The following is an 18,977-nucleotide window of genomic DNA, read 5'->3' as shown; positions in this document are numbered from 1 at the left end:
AAACACACTTAGTTACTAAATGCATTTTCAGATTCTTTAAACCACCTGAGGATGTAAGAGGACATTTGCATCCTAAATAACATGGTCTTCAAAAAGTATTGCACAGCTGTAGGTCGTTATTGAAATTATATTATAAATAAACAATGAAACCCAATCTCTGAATGAACAATGAACTTTATTTTAGATTGAGCATTGAAAATACCACAGTACAAGTTTCCAGTCAATAACATGAGCATTTATAAAGGAGTGTCAACTGTCACCACCAACTCTCAACAGAAATACTTTATAACCCAGTGTCCATAAGAACAATGGACACAAATGGTTTTAAAGAAATAACAAATGTAATCTTCTATATAACAAACCCAAGAAACTTCAGTTGTGCACTCAAGTTTTTTTTCTTTTTGTGCTTATGGTAAAGAAATACATAAAAGTATGCTGATAGCCAAGTCAAGACAAGACAAGATATTCAGCCAGACATTTTCAAACCTGATAAAAAACTTACAATGCTTTTTGTAACACCTGAAGCCCAATCACAAAGATATCTGTGCTGTGGCTTATATTTGAACAGCTGTTTTCCACTTTCAACTATAAACAATAGTGACGTTAAAGCACACAAAGACCAGAAAAATCCTTTTTGATCCTATATCCTGTATACTCCAAGTATGATATGGTATGCCAGGATCCTGAGAAAAGGAAGCGACTCTTTGACTTAACTGTGACTAAAAACACAGGGTACTGAGCATACCTTGTACACAAACACTCATAAATCAACATCACATTGGCAACTCTCTGTAAAAGAGTAAACTTGGTTATTCTAGACTTTAAAATGCTTTTGAATTGCAAGGGTCACTGGTCTGGTCACTGCTCCTCTTTGTTGTTGTTTGGCGCTTCAGGGGCTTCCCGAGGGGGTCGGACATCTTCGGGTGTCGTGCCGTATTCTGAGGCCGTGCGCTTCAGGACAAACACTCCAGCGTGGAGCCCACCCACATTTACCCAGACGGTGTGCACCTTCCTCCACAGCCCACCCATCCGGGATAGAGCCTGCCATGGGTGACACACAGAGCAGATCCAGGGGGAGGTTTTACTATTTTTTTTTACTTTTTACTGACTCGGTTCTTTTACTGTTGACATTTTCCCCTACAGAGCCCATTCTAACCTACATTTGGTGTGTCACAGCGGAGAGAAGACTGGAGGTCTTTCTTTCCCTTTGAGTAGAAACTGCACTCAAAAGATAAGGCTCCTAAGCGACATATCAAAATCATGTTTTTTTCACGGAAATCAGCCCAGTAGTGACAAGCCTCTTTTGTGTTAATATTGATTCACTGACAGGACTGCTCTGTTCCCAGCAGTGATTTTCAGATGTATTGTTGAAGGAGGAAATAAAAACAAAAACATCATTGTGTGGTGACCAGAAATGATATGGCCAAATTACTAGGTGGGTCAGAACAAGCCTGGCCAAGAAAAAGAAGCAGGATACAAATACTTTCTTACTTTTGAAAAGCATTTCTTGTCTTGGGTGAGCAAAACGGCCTTCCCTGTTCCGGGTCTACACACGCGGGCCATCTCTCTGAGACATGATGGGTAAAGGTCCCAGTTCTTCTTCCTTGACCCCATCCTGCAGTGAGTACAAGAATGTTTTAGAAGAGCCTCAAGTTACTCCGCAAACAATGCAGTGTTGCGGCACTGGCCTAACTCCCTAAACATACAGTGTGATTCAGGACTAAGTCAGCAGCTTATTCTGAGTTGAGCTATGAAGCAGGAAGCTGTGGCCAAGCCACAGGAAAATACCTCTTTCCAAATGGCATGTCAGTGACAATGATGTCCACCGAGTTGGTTCTCATGGGAAGATGGCACAAATCCCACTGCACAGTGTCCACAGGCAAACCTGGGGCACTGCTCAAGTTCAGACAAAAAAAAACCCATTAAGTCATGTGATAGAAACAAACCAAAGCCACGTATGTACAAAAAATGAAATTGGATGACACTACGGCTGCAACTAACAATTATTTTCATAGTCTATTAATTTGACAATTATTTTCTTGATTAATCTTGTAGTTGTTTAATCGATAACATTTTAGAAAATGGCGAAGAAATGTTGATCAGTGTATCACATAGCTAGAGATCATGCCTTAAAATGCCTTGTTTTGTCTACACACCAAATATATTAAGTTTACTGTAATAGAAGAGTATAAATACAGCTGAAGTTTGAAAGGCCGCAATTAAAAAAATTTCAGGTATTTTCTTTAAACAAAAATGACACAAACCTGATTAACTGATTACCAAAATAGTTGTAGATTGATTGATTAATTATTGCAGCTCTAGATGACATTTTATTCACACATACAATAAGCCTCCTTGATAGAATTTGTCAGACTGCCATGTGCCCTTGTGTTTATGGGAATATCTACTGTATACAGCAAATGACTATGCATATCCACTGTAAAGCTCACCTGCCACCATCTTGTTTCTTCTTCTGAATGTGATTGATGTTATTGACAGTGCGACTGACAGCCATGTCATTATTGTCTCCCGCAATGAAAAAGGAATGCTGCCATTCAATGGATCCCTAAATAAATGAAACATAATTTGATTTGGGCCAGCTGCTGAGAGGAATCAGACTCCAAATGATAAAAAAAAAACATGGTAACAAGCTAACCTCCACTGGTATTGCTCCAGTTCCACACATTGGATCAATAATGACGTCAGATACCTGGGGTTTACACAGCCTGTGTAGAGGCCACAGAAACCAAACATTTGAGGGCTATTTGGGGGAGCAGAGTGCACACCACTCTAGCACTTACATTTACCTTCCGGGAGGCTCTACACTATGATAACAGTCATAACATAACATGTGTGCAGTGACGTCATTGGAGAGCAGGTGACCTGAGCATGCCGTAGGCCAGAGTGGAGCGCAGGGTGGTGGGGCCGAAGTGGGTGATGTTCCTCCTGTGCAGACTCTCCTCTGTCAGGGCGATGCCTATCACCACCTCACTGTTGTGGATATTCAACAAAACCTGGGGTGAACCAAATGAGCAAACATGGGCAAGGAAGGAAAAAAAATATTAGACAAATATTAATATTAGAAAATCAAACAGACATGACAGACAATGCCTACATTGTCAGCATAACTGTGCTCAATATGATCACAATATGAGTAATGTTTGTGATGCCCTCTCACAGAAATGTGCACAGTGTAGAATGATTTTCAACTGCCAGGTGAGATGACATGAAACAAGCAACCACTGTCCAAACTATTCTGTAGAAACATGTTGGCAAAACGTGGCGGTCTCCATGAAAGCGGACAACTCCCTAGATATGAAGGGCTCATTCTATTCTAACAAAAACAAAACAATTTGCAGTTACAGATGATTCAATTGTTTCTTTTGCAGATATATCCCTCTTAATATTCCACATGGTATCCTCAGTCTTCATTCAATATTTCTGGTACACTGTACAATATGGTGTTAGGGAGGCTCATGAGTTTAGAAGGCACACTTGCACAATCACACTCCATACACCTAGGGAGTTGTCTGGTCGCATGTAGGTGCGTGAATCAGACTGAGATGGAGGCAGCAGGAGCGCAGTTTGGAGTTTCTCAAAAAGTCCTGGATTATACAATCGATCCCTTTGTTTTGTTTTTTTCCCCTAAGACGCAAATATATCTTTGTAGTACAATTTACAAATTGTCAACATGGGTGCCACTCAATGCCCAAGGAAAGTAAATACATGTACCCAGCCCTATCAATTCTTACCACTGATATGTATGAATTTAAGAGAAATTCCTTGCAGTCATACCTCCACGTCAAACTTGGTCATGTCGGCCTTCCACTGGAAAAACTCCTGCACTGCCCCACCAAAGTCTCTGGCAGCATCATTGGACGTGAAACTGTGTTTATCACCTGCCCGGTTGCAGGTGACCCGAAACTTGAGTGGCTTACTGGCCTCGTCCTCCAGCTCCTCTTCCTCCTGACTGCTTCCTCGGACACCTTCTCCTTCCTCTCCCTGAGGGGCATCTGGATCCTGCTGGACCTTCTCGGTTGTCGTGACTACTGCATCCCCTTCACCCATGGCAGGGACAGGAGCATCTTCTCCCTTGACTGGCTTGGGTTTTGTGGCATTCCCTCCTCTCCGTCGTCCCCTGCGTTTCTTCAGGGAGTTGTTCATTCTCCAGACCTCCAAGGCGTTGGCCCAGGGTAACTGTGATGCCAGCTGCTGAAGGTCAGACATGGCCTCCTCCTGTCAAGGGTGACCATAATAAACTTACCAAACACAATGTAAACTTCACAGATTCTTTAACTCAAAAAAGTAATGTACTTCCTACCTTTGAGTCTTTGAACTGGTAATTGTCAAACTCCTTGACAATAACAAAGAGGTTGTCCACTGACTTCAAATGATGCACCTATAAGTGATATAATACATTCATTTCAGTCTTAGTTGCAACACAAAGTGCTCTGAAGGGACGAGAAAACGGTGTACCCAAACATTGAATGCCCACTCAGTTGTTCTATAACTAATACTTTGACTATTGGCTACTTTCCCCAAAGTCAATATTGTATCCTTGAGTATGTGCCACATACACACTACTATGTTTTAAGAGTATTGTTCATGGTGGTTCAAACTCCGTACTCTGTTAATCTCAAATCAAATTGGCAACACATAAATAAACTTTCATTCACTTGGAAAAATCTAAATGATTTTCAAGGGAGACAGGAGAGGAAACCAAACCACACGGAACAGGTCTAACCATTTTTTTTCCATTTACGATACATAATGATTTGATTACACAATAGCCTACTTACACGCCAATGCACAGTCCAATGGTTGTTAAACACTGTAATTTAATCCGCAATGCCATTCTAAGAAAACACATCATACTTGTTCCAAGGAAAAGACAACTATAACACCCCAAGGAAAACACAAGTACGTATAGAGTAGGTTTATTTCAGAGCAGTGATAGCATGTGGTTTGTGGGTCCATTGTGCCCTTGCGCAAGACACTTAACCCCAACACCTTCATGATGGGTCATGGTGGCATCATAGTATAGTGGTTACCTTAACCACTACTAGGGCTGTCACTTTTGTGAAAAAATCCTGTTCGATTTTTGAGACATAAGTGTTCATTGAATCGATTGTAAAATCGATTTTTTATGTCTAAAGTCGTTTTCATTTTCAACGCCAAATATAGGCCAATCCACAAACAACTAACAGGCATTAGGACGAACGTAAAGAGGGCGTGCACAATGACAAACAGAAGTGCAACATTCTCGAAAACCAGTAAGCCGAGTGGACTGCCATTACATCAGTGACATGACTGCAGGCTTCAACTAGTTGTGTCTGTGTTTGCGTAGCCTACCGCTTTCTTCTCCATAGTTTGATATACCAAAAATCCAAAAAAGTACTTCCATCGAACTCCTCAAGTTATTAGGGCCTATCACTCGTCTCTCTACATGTCGCACAGGTTGATCGCGTTGTCCTCCATTTTTTGGCAAAACACGAGCAGCACAGCAACTGATTGAAACAGCTGTTCCCGGTGCATAAACTTGGTGGGAATTTTCTTTTTAGCTTTCGCAATGCTTACTGCACTTCGGAATTCTTTTATATTGTTATATTCTTGTTTGTGAATTTTGTTACATCTATCTTTTTTATTTGTTTATTTCGTTTAAAATTAATAGTGTAAATATTTGGTTAAAATCTATTCCCTATTTTAGTTTTCGAAACTTGTGTTGTTTGGTCCAATCGATTGTGCAATCGATTTTCGAACGTAAAGTGACAGCCTTAACCACTACTCTACCATCATGCCACCATGCTCCATCATGAAGGTCTTGCTAGTATGGGTTCAATACCGTCTTCCACTGAACTGCTCCAGGGACAATGATCTTTATAATATAACTAACATATGTCAGTCGCTTTGAATGTACTGACTGTAAAAGTACTGATTGAGAGTCCACAGCAAAATGTTTACAAAGGGAGGACTGTGATATTTGCCTTCCCATTTGTGTTCTGAAATTGGTTGCTGGAAACCATATTCATAAAGGGAATGTCACTGAACTTCTGGGAAGACTTTGAATAAAATAAAGTGTTCAGGAAGAAGTCATTCCACTTCAGTTCCTTATGGACTATATGCCACGGCTGTTTCAGCCACTACATTTATTTCTGGTGGACCATCAGCACTGGCATCTTCTGCTATATTCTGCTCCTTTTGTGTTCACTCCGACACTAAACATCTTACATTCCAACATGCTAATTCACTAGGTATAACACCCAACCGGGTCCGTGTAAACAGGTGCACGAAGACAATGCAGGTGATGGTCAATCGGTAATGTCTGTGCTGGCTGAAAAGCCTTCCAGGAAGTGTGTGGCATATAGGCAACTCATATGTAAAACTGAAATAGGCTTAGGCCTAGACTGATCTCTTTTATTGTTTCAGTAAAACACTGTAGACAGTCATATTGTTGTCTTATTGTTGTCAGTGTACTGAATGTCCTCAGAATATTTGCAAACAAATACAAATAAATAAATGCTGACAATGCTATCTGAGTGACAGAGTTTCTGAAAAGGAGCTATGGTACTGCCTTCCTGTACACTCTTCTGCTCTGTCCCCATCCTTTCCTTCACAACAAAGGTGAGTCCATCTGATTAGGTGATGCCCTCAGACAAGGCGTGGATAACATTACAGCATTACAACATACCACACACACACATACACACGCACTACTGACCACAAAAGGCAGTAGTGCCAGGAGGGCAGTGCTACATTTACAACATTTCTCAACACTGGAAGTGAATAAAAGAAGTTCCTTATCACAACATGCCACTGAATTTTCCCACAAAAGCTGGAGTATTTTTCCGTGCTATTCACTGCTGGATCAGTCATGACACACCACATCGGCAGAAGATTCAGACACATCAGTGAACTCTAACTAACATATCAAAGGAAATCTTGTTTCCTCTTGTCTGCAGCAGGAGAAAGAAGCAGTACTAGGCTCCACTGGCTTATCCAACAACAGGTGCAATTTATTAATGCGGGTATAATTCATGAAGATCACAGAATCCCGGTTGCAGCATCGATCATAAGCCCAACCGTACGAGTCCACCTCCTCAAGCGCACCCGGGCACGTACGGTACGGAGCAACCACACTGGGCAAACAAACCTGACTTTAGGGGTCAACAGGGGCGCCACTAGTTGGGGGTGGGTGTGATTATATTCTGTCATAGGGCCCTAATTCAAATGTGTATGTATGTAAGTCATAATGTGAGCACGCCCTTAGTCTGTCTCCAAAATGTCATCTAGTGCTGCCACTAACGACTAATTTTCTAACGACTAATCTTTCGACTAATTTTTCGATTAGTCGACTAATCTAAACGACTATTTTTTCTTAAAATCAAGTGTTTGTTATTTTGTTGTGTACGTTTTATTTTGTTTCATATAGTAAAACAGCTATTTGTTGTTCATTTTACAAATGACAAATACCCTGTTCAACTTGAACATAAAACACAGGTGATATGCCAGCAATTTTCTTTGTCAACCGAGTACCAGTAGGAGTGCTACAGTACAAAATGCAACAACGACCCCTGCTGACCAATTATAGTTAAGATTGAGCTACTGATAATAAAATAACTTGTTTTTTGTTTAAGGATGTTCTAGAATAAGGCTACTTTACAAGCTATATATGTATGTATGTATGTATGTATGTATAGATAGATAAATAGATATCAATCCAGGTCTACAACAGAAATTCATAAATTTCAAGCTCACGTGGTGTGGGTTATTAATGAAAGCAAAACATGGCAAAAACATGGTTTGCAGTCAGCCATGCTGTGTGGTATTCTTACATCTTAATTTAACCTTCATGACAGCCACGAAACGTCATATGCAAATTTTGGAAGATGAACATTGACATCAGTGTTTTCAAGACAAAACTTACCAAATGAAGTTTATCGGTAGATATCTGAAAATAAATTCTGCCCCGGTCTTTACTAATCCTTGCATCAGCTTTAATTTTCTCTCCAACCTCTTCTGCAGCAGTATGTTCGAAACCAGTGGGAACTGTTGCACCAATGGTTACTGTGAAGGCAGACAGCTTTTCTCCGACATTCACCGGGATGTTTGCTTCCGTACAAAGATTTCCATCGCTGGACTCATTTGGTGTCGACATTGTCCTGGATAGCGAGAAGTGTCAACGTTAAATACACGTTTAGACTACAAGATTTACGAGAACGTAGCGTAGACAATGAATACAGTTGATTACAGACTTTGCTTGTTTGTATGTAGGCTACCATACGATTTACGATTTATCTCAGTTCTGAACGAAGTAGCCTAGCTAGCCTACGTCGTCTAATTTGTGCCATTATGAATGAAAGTTGTTAAATTAACTGCAAATGTCTAGACATGCTTACTGGGCTAAGTTAACCCACAGTCCACAGTAGTAGCGTAAGCTAGTAACTTGAGCGTGAGCTATCTGCCGGTCATTACAGTGTAATATAAGTCGTTGCACATTAGATTCAAAGAGTTATAAAGTAAGTACCCTGCTTGTATGACTCGTAGATGTAGAAGGTGAATAAATAGTAGAGTCAGCCGGCGACGGAAACTAATTTCAGTATCAATTCAACTCACTCCTTCATTCTACCGACACAACCATGTGGTGACACCATGCCAGAGACCGTGCAGAGAAAAGAAGACACACACATCATGCTGGTTTTCATATTGCATTCGTTCAAAATTCTTCTTATTATTATTATTTGTCGCATTAACCTGTAGGCATACGTAGCATTGTAACATTGCCAAGATTGTTAATAGACCTACGTCTGAACAGCGTTTGTATTTAAACGGATAAGGGATTCTGCCACGAATCGATCCGAGTTTAATGTAATCACCAATCTTGAAATATATGATCTCTGCTGCTGAACTGTCTAAAACTTCCGGGTTGTTGTGAAAGCCTAGGCCTACAATAAATCTCCTTTCTCTTCAGCTGATGGCGCTGTTGTGTTCTTAGTGAGAACTGTTAAGCTGCACTCAGCATCGATTGGATCTTTGCTAATAATGTAGATAACACTCTCATGAATGTCTCTTCTTATGTTTGATTTACATTGGTAACAGTTCTCCAAACAGTAAAATAAATCTTTCTGAATGTGAAAATGAAAATGAATGTGACTGTAGAGTAAATATTTTTGTTTGTTGGGAATATAAAAAAGTATAGGCCTATGCATATTTTTTTTTTTATATCAATGGCATTACTTGTCTACTTGCCTACTTCTGGCCTATGACAGCACCTTCAGAACCACAGTAGGACAGAAATACTTAGGCCTAACTGTGTTGCTATGATTTGCTGGTCCGGTATAAATGCCCTGATGGAGCAATGGAAAATGAACAGGATTCCAGCTGCTTCAAAAATCCAAAACAAGCCAGATCTGCTGCCAATTCCTTGTGGACTGAAGAGTTAAAATGTCCTCATCAACACCAACTCTTATTCTTACTAAAAGTGCTGCACTCGGACGGTCTATATTTTTGACAGTTATGCTATGCAGCGTGACTGCTCTGACAAAACAAGGATGAGGCTGCTTGGATCATGTGACTGGAGTTCTGTGGTCCAGATGGGATTGTTTGTTGGTCCCGGCTGGAAATGGGCCTAAGGGTTTGCCTGCAAAATCACCACCCATCATTTCCAGCCTACAGAGCTGTTGTTATCCACATAAACAGTTCATGACCAAGCCTCTTGCCTTTGTGCTGTACCCCAGTTTTTTCTGTCAAAAGATGTGGACTCTGAAGGCAGACACTAGTATAATGTTTTTGCATCAAACTTGCTGAATTTGCTGGACATGCTGCTGTTCCAGAGGTGAGTCTTTGGTTAATAGCTTTTGTTATGTTTGTAATTAGGGGAAACAGGGGCGCCTGCCAAAGAAAGTGATCCCTTACTTGCGGGGTTGCCTTGAGGATGACATTTCCATACAGTCATTTCACTGTTTACAGAAACAAATCAACTATAAACACAGAGCCATAAAAGTATCTGACTTACCACAATGGGCATTTGTGTTTAATACTTGTTTTCCAACATTTTAATTTGTTAATTTAATTTATAATGATTCTAAAGAGTCCTTATACTGCTTGTGTGTAAAAGGCTGGAATTTAAGGGAAGTCTCTTTATATTTTCCCACTCCAAACTCTGTATATCTGTTATCCTTCATTCAACCAGGCTGCCTATCACAGGGAGTAGGCCTAAACCCAAAATCCAGCGCCTTCCCCTCGTTGACTGATCATCGATGAGAGTAGAATGATGACTGTAGGTAGCCTGGGAATACATTACAGTACATATACATTACAGTACATATACATTCCAATGGGTACATACAATGTACCCATTGGAACCTTTGGCAAATTTGGGATTTGCGCTGCAGGTCTGTCTGGCCAAGAGGCCCATTGAGGCCCATTTCCAACGTCCCTAAAACACAGGCACGCAAATACAATCACTAATCCGGCATGGACGTGTATTTCTTTGGATTTGTTTATACAACTGCATTGAAAACCATTTTTTACGAGATTGCTACACTTCTGAAACGATTTGTTAAGAGTTTAATGCAATTTAAGTTTCATTTCACTGCTAGTTCCACCCCTGCTGGAAGTGGTAAGTCAATGGACCTTTTCCAGTCCCACTCTCAATTACAATTGAGAAGGTCTGTGCACTAACCAGGCTAGAATGTAGGCCAAACTCGACAAAATGTCTATGTGTCTTATCCACAGGACTTGGGCCTGCTCGGTGCAAGAAATGTAAATTATGGCATGTAGCCTATGTTATTCATACAGCAGAATGTTGATCCAGATCAGTGGAAGCATCCCTTACGTCCTCAGCAGTCCAGCAGACACTGTATTTCTGCTGAATTGAACTGTGTCCAACCAGTTTGTTTACGGTCAGCAGCTGAAATGTCGTATATCTGGCAAGATATGGGAAAACATGTATGTCTGGATGGTTTAGTTACAATTATATGATCCTTGAATGACAAATGTGACATAAATTGAAAAGAACCTTTACAATCTATTTTTCAAAATGTTCAACTACAACTGTCTGTAGAAGTGATGGCAAATGAGTGGTGACCAAAAAGACTAATAGTAGACTACATTTCTTTGGAGGCTATTATTTCAAAGAAAGCAGAAAAATTAATGAAAGGGCAGGCTACTGCCAGGGTAGTGGTTTTCATGTGCCTTTAAGTTATATTTGTTTTTTTGTCACAAAATGTTGTTTAACCTTGACTTGGTAGATACCCTAGCCTGGTTAAAACCAAACTCACATAGGTGGGTGTGGTCAGGCTAATAATACCCCTCTTCTTTTCACTGACTATTGAAAGTCATTATAGGTAAAGTTATGGCAAAGGCCAAGCCAACATTGGGTGTTAGCGGTTCAACTTCTTTTCAGACAAACCAAAAATGTAGTGTCAGTCTCAGGAGCTATTTCTCAGTGGTCTCAGATTTATATAAGCCGACATTAATTATCATTAATTTATACAGTCATGCACATCTATAATCATTTTCATATATTGCTTAATGCACATTGAGGAACAACCTAAATAATATTTTTGGAGTCATTAATAAGTATAGGCTATTCAGCTCCAAGCCTATTTCTGAGTCAAGTATGAGATACTGCTAGACTTGTTAATTTTGCACTTTCGCAAAGCACAGTAGTAGCCACTGTCTACAAAAGTTAAAGCAGTTTTTGTTCACATGAACAGAAAGCATTCTGTAAATTTGCAAGTCTGAATGTATGGACCAAGTCCCTTTGTGCACATCATATTCAGTAATATCATAATTCTTTTCGTAAAATGCTAAGTGCTATGTGGTGAAATATGTATGTCCACTATACTGTATGTTTAAGCAGCCTATCAAGTGGAATAGCTTCTGTAACTTGCTGACACACAGAATGAATAGGACAAAAGGCCTTTTCCATCATGGTCTCAGCTGTAACTGTTATGTGGACAAAATTAACATTTGGGATGGAATCATGCATATGTTGCACCTGTCACCCCCCATATTCATGGAATGGTTTGCTATCTATCACCTAGCTTATCATCAACCATTCTGATCTCAAATCAACATGTTACCCAAGAGATAACTCCAGAGATGGATTACTGCACGGGCCTACGGGGCCCAGGCCCAGGGGCCCAAGGGGTCAGGGGGCCCTGAAGCCTTTGCATGGAATCATTGCCTCAATATCAACAAATCAGGATGTAGGCTATGAATCTGATTGAATTTAGTATTGGCCATCCCCAAAATGCACCAGAATACAGGAAATCACATCAAACAAATAAAAAAATTTCTGGGGGAGGACCCCCAAACCCCCCCCTCCCACATATACGACAATACGTGGGGGGCCCTTAATACATCTGGGCCCAGGGGCCCAAAAGTTTATAATCCGCCCATGGATAACTCAGACATGACAAATGATCATTATTATGGAAATAGAAAGAAATATTGTTTAAAGAAAGTAACATTTGAGTGTTCCTGGTTCCAAGGGAAAGTGTTCCTGTGTGAATTTTCTCTGAGGAAGTAGTAAAACACTGTTGTTGTATGTGTCAGTGGGAGAAGTGAGCACATCAAACATAGACATTATATTACCCATACAAACCCATACCGATCTTTTAACAGGCCCTGTCACATGCATAGCCTACCATCTGAAGTCAAACTAACAAAACAAACCAAGTGATGCCTTTTGGACAAGTGCCCCATCACCTTATTGTATTGGGATCACAGATCCGAGCTGTGATTTTAAATGCACAACCTCATAACCCAATTGGCTTAACCATGTTCTATTGTTCTCTGTTTAGAAAGATAGAACACATGTATTTTGTGTTTGAAAGCCAATCAGATCAGGAACAATAGAAGCCAAGCTCTACCACTTTGTTGGCCTAGTGTCTAATATTTAGCGTGTTGCCCTACCGAAAAGATGTCCATTTCAGCAGGAAAGACAGCAAAAGAACAGCCTCACAATGATAAAGAAAGTGATGAAGCATTCACTGTTTTCTCAACAGATGGATGACAGTTGGTGCAGAATGACTTTTACAGGTCTGTTCTTATGCTGTGCTATTGCTCATGAGGGAATATATTACTGCATAGAGAGACACAAGATGAGCTCTTCGCCGAAAAACCTCTCTTAAGTGAGCATGACCATGCCACACATGCTTTAGTTTAAATGCTGGATGAATCACTGGATGTAGCATTGCAAAAATCAATATATACTGTGTATTCACAGAGGCTCAGTTCTCTTCAAATGTGAGGAGAAAAATCACTCTGGGGATGCATAGTTTTTTGAATCTCCAAAATTTAAACTGTGAATTTCCTATTTTCAGTCACTGGTTAGTTATCCCTTGAGCACAACGAAGGCTGTTCGCATTTGACATAGAATAATTTAATTTAAGACCGGAGAATTATTATGATAAACCACAATCCATGATTCATTTCATTCTCAAAGTCTACCTTTTCAAGAGTCACTTTTACCCATTATAGAGAGAAATTAAAACAATGAGTCACAACCTCAGTTCACTTAACCATGTCAAAAACAATAGATGTGCCGCTACAGCTGAGGGCCAGATGTTAACCGTTAGAAACCAAGTAGGTCAAGTTTATGCTGCAGGAAATATTTAAGATTTCTGGGGAGAACTTGCATATCTTTACAGTTCAATGATGCTGTGATATTTACATGTTTGGTAGTTCCTTGGGCTTACTGTTTTAGGCTTCAGTCATTATGTAAGTATGATGCATATTTCTTTAGATTTTTCAATTAGCATCAATACTATTGACAAGACCAAATCACAGACCAAAACTTGTCAAAGCCAGTATTCAATTCAATGAATAGTGGCTATCATTCTATGTCTAATATTTTACATATTTTCTGTGCTCAAGAAGAGAGTTTTGAAGGGGCAGACATTCAATTTCTGAGTGAAAGTGTAGTAACATGATTAACTAGATGTACCGCATAGCGGTACAAAATATGACCGCCGCTCAGTCCTGTACAGCCGTTCCGCGAAAATAAATCACACTTCAATTTGTCTCCACATTTTACTCCATCCCCCACTCTTGAAACTTTTGTGTATGCTTGTTTGGCATGCCTGAGTGTGTGTGTGCGGCTGCACAGAAAGTAGCCTACTGGTGCTGAAAAGTTGAATAGATTGTAGAATAGCCAAAGAAGATGTAGCATTGTTATAAAACCTTTAAAATCTGTAAACAATCACAAGTAGGGCAGTTCATCACAGTTCATCCATTGCAACTGATTGTTGAAAGGTCATTTACACCTGTAGGCTACATTGTATTTGGGAAAAGCAAAAGGTATCAGCATAATGTTATTTATGTATTTATTTGTTTGTTTGTTTGTTTGTTTGTTTGTTTATGAACAAAAACATCTCTGTCAGTTCCATGCCGTTTTCAACAGCTATCAAAAACAAAGGTCATTTTTGGATGGATGGATTTTTTGTGAATGTTTCTTCTTCTACATAAGATTTTAGTCATCTTTAGTTCATGTAATAATTCATTGTCAATGCACAAATAAAGTAACAGTAGTCTGAAACATTATTGTTAATGCACAAATTAAGTAACAGTAGTCTGAAACGAAATGCTGTTTTACATGTAACCAGTGGTGCAAATAACTGACATGTCCAAATGGGCCTTGATGAAATGCGTCGCTAGACTGTTCATACACATTTTAACGGGCCAAAGTTGAAGAACTGTTGTCCGTTATTGTTCGTGCAAATATAGGCTGATTCATGTTCCCTTGCATTGTGTAACTGAGGTCCATGGCTAGTCTGGCTTTCACCAGACCAAGCTCAATCTTTTAAGAAATCAAAAAATAAATAGCGGGCAGATCAGGCTGGGTTCACCCTAGTCCATGGCACCCGATATTGTTTAATTTTCCGATTGAGATATCCACGCTCTGGCTATTCTAAATGCAAAAATGCATCAAGGCGTTATGACAAAACTGTAACTAACAAACTAGATCCTAATAGAAAGCTGTTAGCTTCCCTAAGCTACAGGTAGGCTTATAAGGTAGGCCTATTTACAACATAAATTGTCAATAGGCTATGCTGGCGACACAAATAAAATCTCATTTGGAAACCAATGGCTTACGCCTTACAGTATCAAGCGGACTTAAACTGCCATATTGTGGCGAAAAGTTGTAATAAAATTCATGCAGCTCCATGAGTTAAGGAAAGCGCGAATGAAGTAGCCACTTCTAAATAGGACCCACTACTTGCTAAAGCAACCATAATGAAATTAAGGTGTCGTTGTTTGGATACTTCACACACACGTGCGTTTTAATTTCACAGACTACAACTACCAAGCTGGAATCAAAGCACATCGATTCCCCTCTCACACACCCTGCACGCACTTAAAACAAAATAAACAGGCGTCTTAGTCTCACGCATGTATAACTGTATCAGTAACGTTGGTAAATCTTCCATTGCACAGAATGATTTTTGTAGCACGTGCAACAAATGACAGTCGAAAGATACAATTACAGTGCTGCTATCAATTTGCTTGGTATATCCGCATTTCTAGTTTTCTACAAATGCAATCAATCAAATTGGCCTCCATCACTCAACCAACACTAACAGTAACATTACCTAGGCCTTATTGATATTATAAGATTAACGTACCTGCAGTAAAAACCAAGCATGTCCGATAAACATCCTCAGATTTATGTCGGCTTCAAGAAGAAATGGGAATTACATTTCATGTGAACATCGTCCTATCCTTATTAGACGTTCTCTGCGGTAAATTCGCTACTCAACCCTCAGATGCCTTCTCCGCCATCCAGCCTTACTGCAGACACCCTCGCCTCATTTTTTACAAACAAAGTGGCGGCAATCAGCAGTCAATTCTCTACATGCCCACTCAACGCATCGGACTCAGATACCGCACTCCTACAACCTCTAGGGACTGCTAGATCATCTTTCTCAGCATTCACGCCTCTCTCTGAGAATGAAGTATCTAGACTCCTGACATGCAGCCGTCCTACCACATGCTCGCTGGACCCTATACCTACGAGCCTACTTCAGTCCATCAGCCCGACCATCGCACCAGCTATCACACACGTGATCAATGCCTCGCTAACCTCCGGCACATTTCCAACAGCGTTCAAAACGGCCCGGGTAACACCGTTACTTAAGAAAGCTTCTCTCAACCCTGCTCAAGTCGAGAACTACCGCCCTGTCTCACTCCTGCCTTTCTTATCCAAAGGCATTGAACGAGCAGTCTCCAAACAGGTCTCTGACTTCCTTTCACAGAACAACCTTCTGGATCCAAATCAGTCTGGGTTCAAAAGCGGCCACTCTACCGAAACGGCTCTGCTGTCTGTAACAGAAGCCTTAAAAGAAGCCAGGGCGACCGCTCGGTCATCAGTACTCATTCTGCTTGACTTATCGGCTGCCTTTGACACGGTTAATCACCGTATCCTTCTCTCTATACTCGCTAACATGGGAATCTCCGGTTCTGCTCTCTCCTGGTTTGAATCCTACCTCACAGGACGCTCGTTTAACGTATCATGGCTTGGTCAGCTATCTGCACCTCATCATCTCACCACAGGGGTCCCCCAGGGCTCAGTACTGGGCCCCCTTCTCTTTGCTATCTACACCACCTCCTTGGGACAGATTATCCGTTCGCATGGCTTCTCATACCACTGCTATGCAGACGACACACAGCTCTATCTGTCCTTTCCACCTGATGACCCCTTGGTTTCAGCACGGATCTCGGATTGCCTCTCAGACATAGCTACATGGATGAAGGCACACCACCTCCAGCTGAACCTCTCAAAGACTGAACTGCTGGTCCTCCCAGCTAAACCTACCATACACCACGACATCAACATCAAATTTGACTCTCTGTCTGTTTCACCTACCAGGACTGCAAGAAATCTAGGAGTTGTTCTCGACAACCAACTAAACTTCTCAGATCATGTTGCCTCAGTCGCCCGGTCATGCCGTTTCGCACTCTACAATATACGGAAAATCAGGACTTACTTAAATCAAGATGCCACCCAACTTCTGGTTCAGGCAATAGTCATCTCACGACTCGACTACTGCAACGCCCTCCTGACAGGTCTCCCAGCCTGCGCAGTGAAACCACTTCAGATGATCCAGAACGCGGCGGCGCGCCTGGTCTACAACCAACCCAAGAGGGCACATGTTACCCCGCTACTCATCCAGCTACATTGGCTACCTATGGCGGCCCGCATCAAATTCAAGGCTCTAACGCTTGCCTACAAAGTAGTCTCCGGTTCTGCTCCCACCTACTTGAATGCCTTCATACAGACATACGCTACCTCCAGACCGCTACGCTCCTCAGACGAACGACGTCTAGCTCTACCTCCGGTACGCTCAGGCCAATCCAAACTTTTCTCATCTGTTGTTCCTCGCTGGTGGAACACACTGCCAGCTCCTACTAGGGCAGGGACATCCCTCTCCATTTTCAAAAAACTCCTGAAGACCCAGCTCTTTAGAGAACATCTCCTCTCATAGCAACACTTACAACAAGTCTTGCTGATCCTAGCACTCACCAGCCGTCTTAAACTGACACGTAACTGTTAAAAACAGCACTCACTGATGCACTTATTCTTACTGTACTCTAATGTTTTTTAAATTGTCCTAATATTGTTGAGAATTGCTCTAAACTTAAACTGTTTACCATGTTGTTAGTCGCTTTGGCTAAAAATGCGTCAGCCAAATGTAATGTAATGTAATGTAATGTAATGTAAATTACAGTCCTTGTAGGAAGCGTCCATTGTTTTTTTCAACCCACTTTTAACTTCCAACAAAATTACGTCTCACTGCAACGATGCGCCATCTAGTGGACAAACGACTACTTATCGAAAATACTGGAAATGCAGCCATGATGATGGTGATGAATATTTATTATGGCTTTCTTTTAATCCTACTGAATTTGTAATTATGTATCGGCCGTTCTAATACCGATAGTATGTGGGTGCCTGTGTGTGTGTGCATGTGTATATGTGTGCACCGCCATCTACAGGCCAATGAGTGTACAGTCACTAAATGTACACATAACCTAATTTTTTTTAGACCCCCCCATGGATGAAATTCTACGAAACTTGGCATACCCCCAGAAAATGCCAGGTCAATCATACACATAAAATTTGGTGCAGTTCTGAACATCTTAACTGAAGATAGGGGCGATTAAAGCAGAATAATATTGCATTTTTATTTTTTACCGGGGGGGTGCAAATCACAAATGAGTGATTATTGGCCAGGTTGATGTGGGCCCTTGAGACCAACATACCATAAAAGATTCTTCATCCTCAGTGCCACGGTTCAGGTAGTTATTTAGGAAAAACTGCTTTTTTTGCGGTTCGGGGGGCCCAGCACGGGGGTGGAGTGGCCGCCGGGGACGAAACGAAATTTTTCCGTAAAAGTCTAGTGGGGCTACATACCCACCAAATTTCATGTTCGGTGTCCCGGGTATCGTTGACCAAAAATTCAGGAAGTAGATGACGGGGAAAAAAGAAAAAAAAATTGACAATCCCTATATTGCCGCTTCGCTAGCTTCGCTGAACGGCCGATACATAATTACAAATTCAGTAGGATTAAAAGAAAGCCAAAATAAATATTCATCATCATCATCATGGCTGCATTTCCAGTATTGGCGATAAGTAGTCGTTTGTCCACTAGATGGCGCGTCGTTGCAGTGAGACGTAATTTTGTTGGAAGTTAAAAGTGGGTTGGAAAAAACAATGGACGCTTCATACAAGGAGTGTAGTTTACTGCAGAGAACGTCTAATAAGGATAGGATGATGTTCACATGAAATGTAATTTCCATTTCTTCTTGAAGCCGCAATGAATCTGAGGATGTTTATCGGACATGCTTGGTTTTTACTGCAGGTACGTTAATCTTATAATATCAATAAGGACCTAGGTAATGTTACCGTTAGCGTTGGTTGAGTGATGGAGGCCAATTTGATTGATTGCATTTATAGAAAACTATAAATG

At 40.9% G+C, this 18,977-nt stretch overlaps 1 protein-coding gene across 4 annotated transcripts; it reads right to left on the bottom strand.

The window, feature by feature from the left end:
• Nucleotides 1-156: 156 nt before the first annotated feature.
• Nucleotides 157-8,905, bottom strand: thumpd3 (THUMP domain containing 3). 4 transcript variants are annotated; one of them, XM_076268166.1, is made up of 11 exons: nucleotides 8,803-8,904; nucleotides 8,525-8,622; nucleotides 7,925-8,159; nucleotides 4,322-4,399; nucleotides 3,796-4,236; nucleotides 2,884-3,014; nucleotides 2,657-2,726; nucleotides 2,451-2,566; nucleotides 1,789-1,893; nucleotides 1,492-1,615; nucleotides 157-1,041 (listed from the first exon to the last, which is right to left on the bottom strand). In XM_076268166.1, exons 3-11 carry the CDS (start codon nucleotides 8,153-8,155, stop codon nucleotides 859-861), a joined length of 1,479 nt encoding a protein of 492 aa, XP_076124281.1. In that variant the 5' UTR covers nucleotides 8,156-8,159; nucleotides 8,525-8,622; nucleotides 8,803-8,904; the 3' UTR covers nucleotides 157-858. The 4 variants fall into 4 exon arrangements, with proteins under 4 accessions (XP_076124281.1, XP_076124282.1, XP_076124279.1 ...); XM_076268167.1 differs by lacking the exon at nucleotides 8,525-8,622 and having other exon boundaries at nucleotides 8,803-8,905; XM_076268164.1 differs by lacking the exon at nucleotides 8,803-8,904 and having other exon boundaries at nucleotides 8,614-8,782.
• Between the last annotated feature and the right edge of the window lie 10,072 nt (nucleotides 8,906-18,977).

Source organism: Alosa pseudoharengus, unplaced genomic scaffold, assembly GCF_046254945.1.
Source record: "Alosa pseudoharengus isolate Yale_2024_CS ecotype anadromous, Long Island Sound unplaced genomic scaffold, YU_APseudo_1.1 YU_APseudo_1.1_scf_5, whole genome shotgun sequence".
Lineage (NCBI taxonomy): Eukaryota > Metazoa > Chordata > Actinopteri > Clupeiformes > Clupeidae > Alosa > Alosa pseudoharengus.
This window is presented reverse-complemented; position numbering and strand designations above follow the sequence as displayed.

Coding starts and splice junctions, on each gene's coding strand:
- thumpd3 (XM_076268164.1), bottom strand. CDS start 8,747: ATGCGACAAATAATAATAATAAGAAGAATTTTGAACGAATGCAATATG. Junction 8,160..8,613: donor TGTGTCGGTAGAATGAAGGA/GTGAGTTGAATT, acceptor CTCGCTATCCAG/GACAATGTCGACACCAAATG. Junction 2,567..2,656: donor CTGGAGCAATACCAGTGGAG/GTTAGCTTGTTA, acceptor TCATTTATTTAG/GGATCCATTGAATGGCAGCA.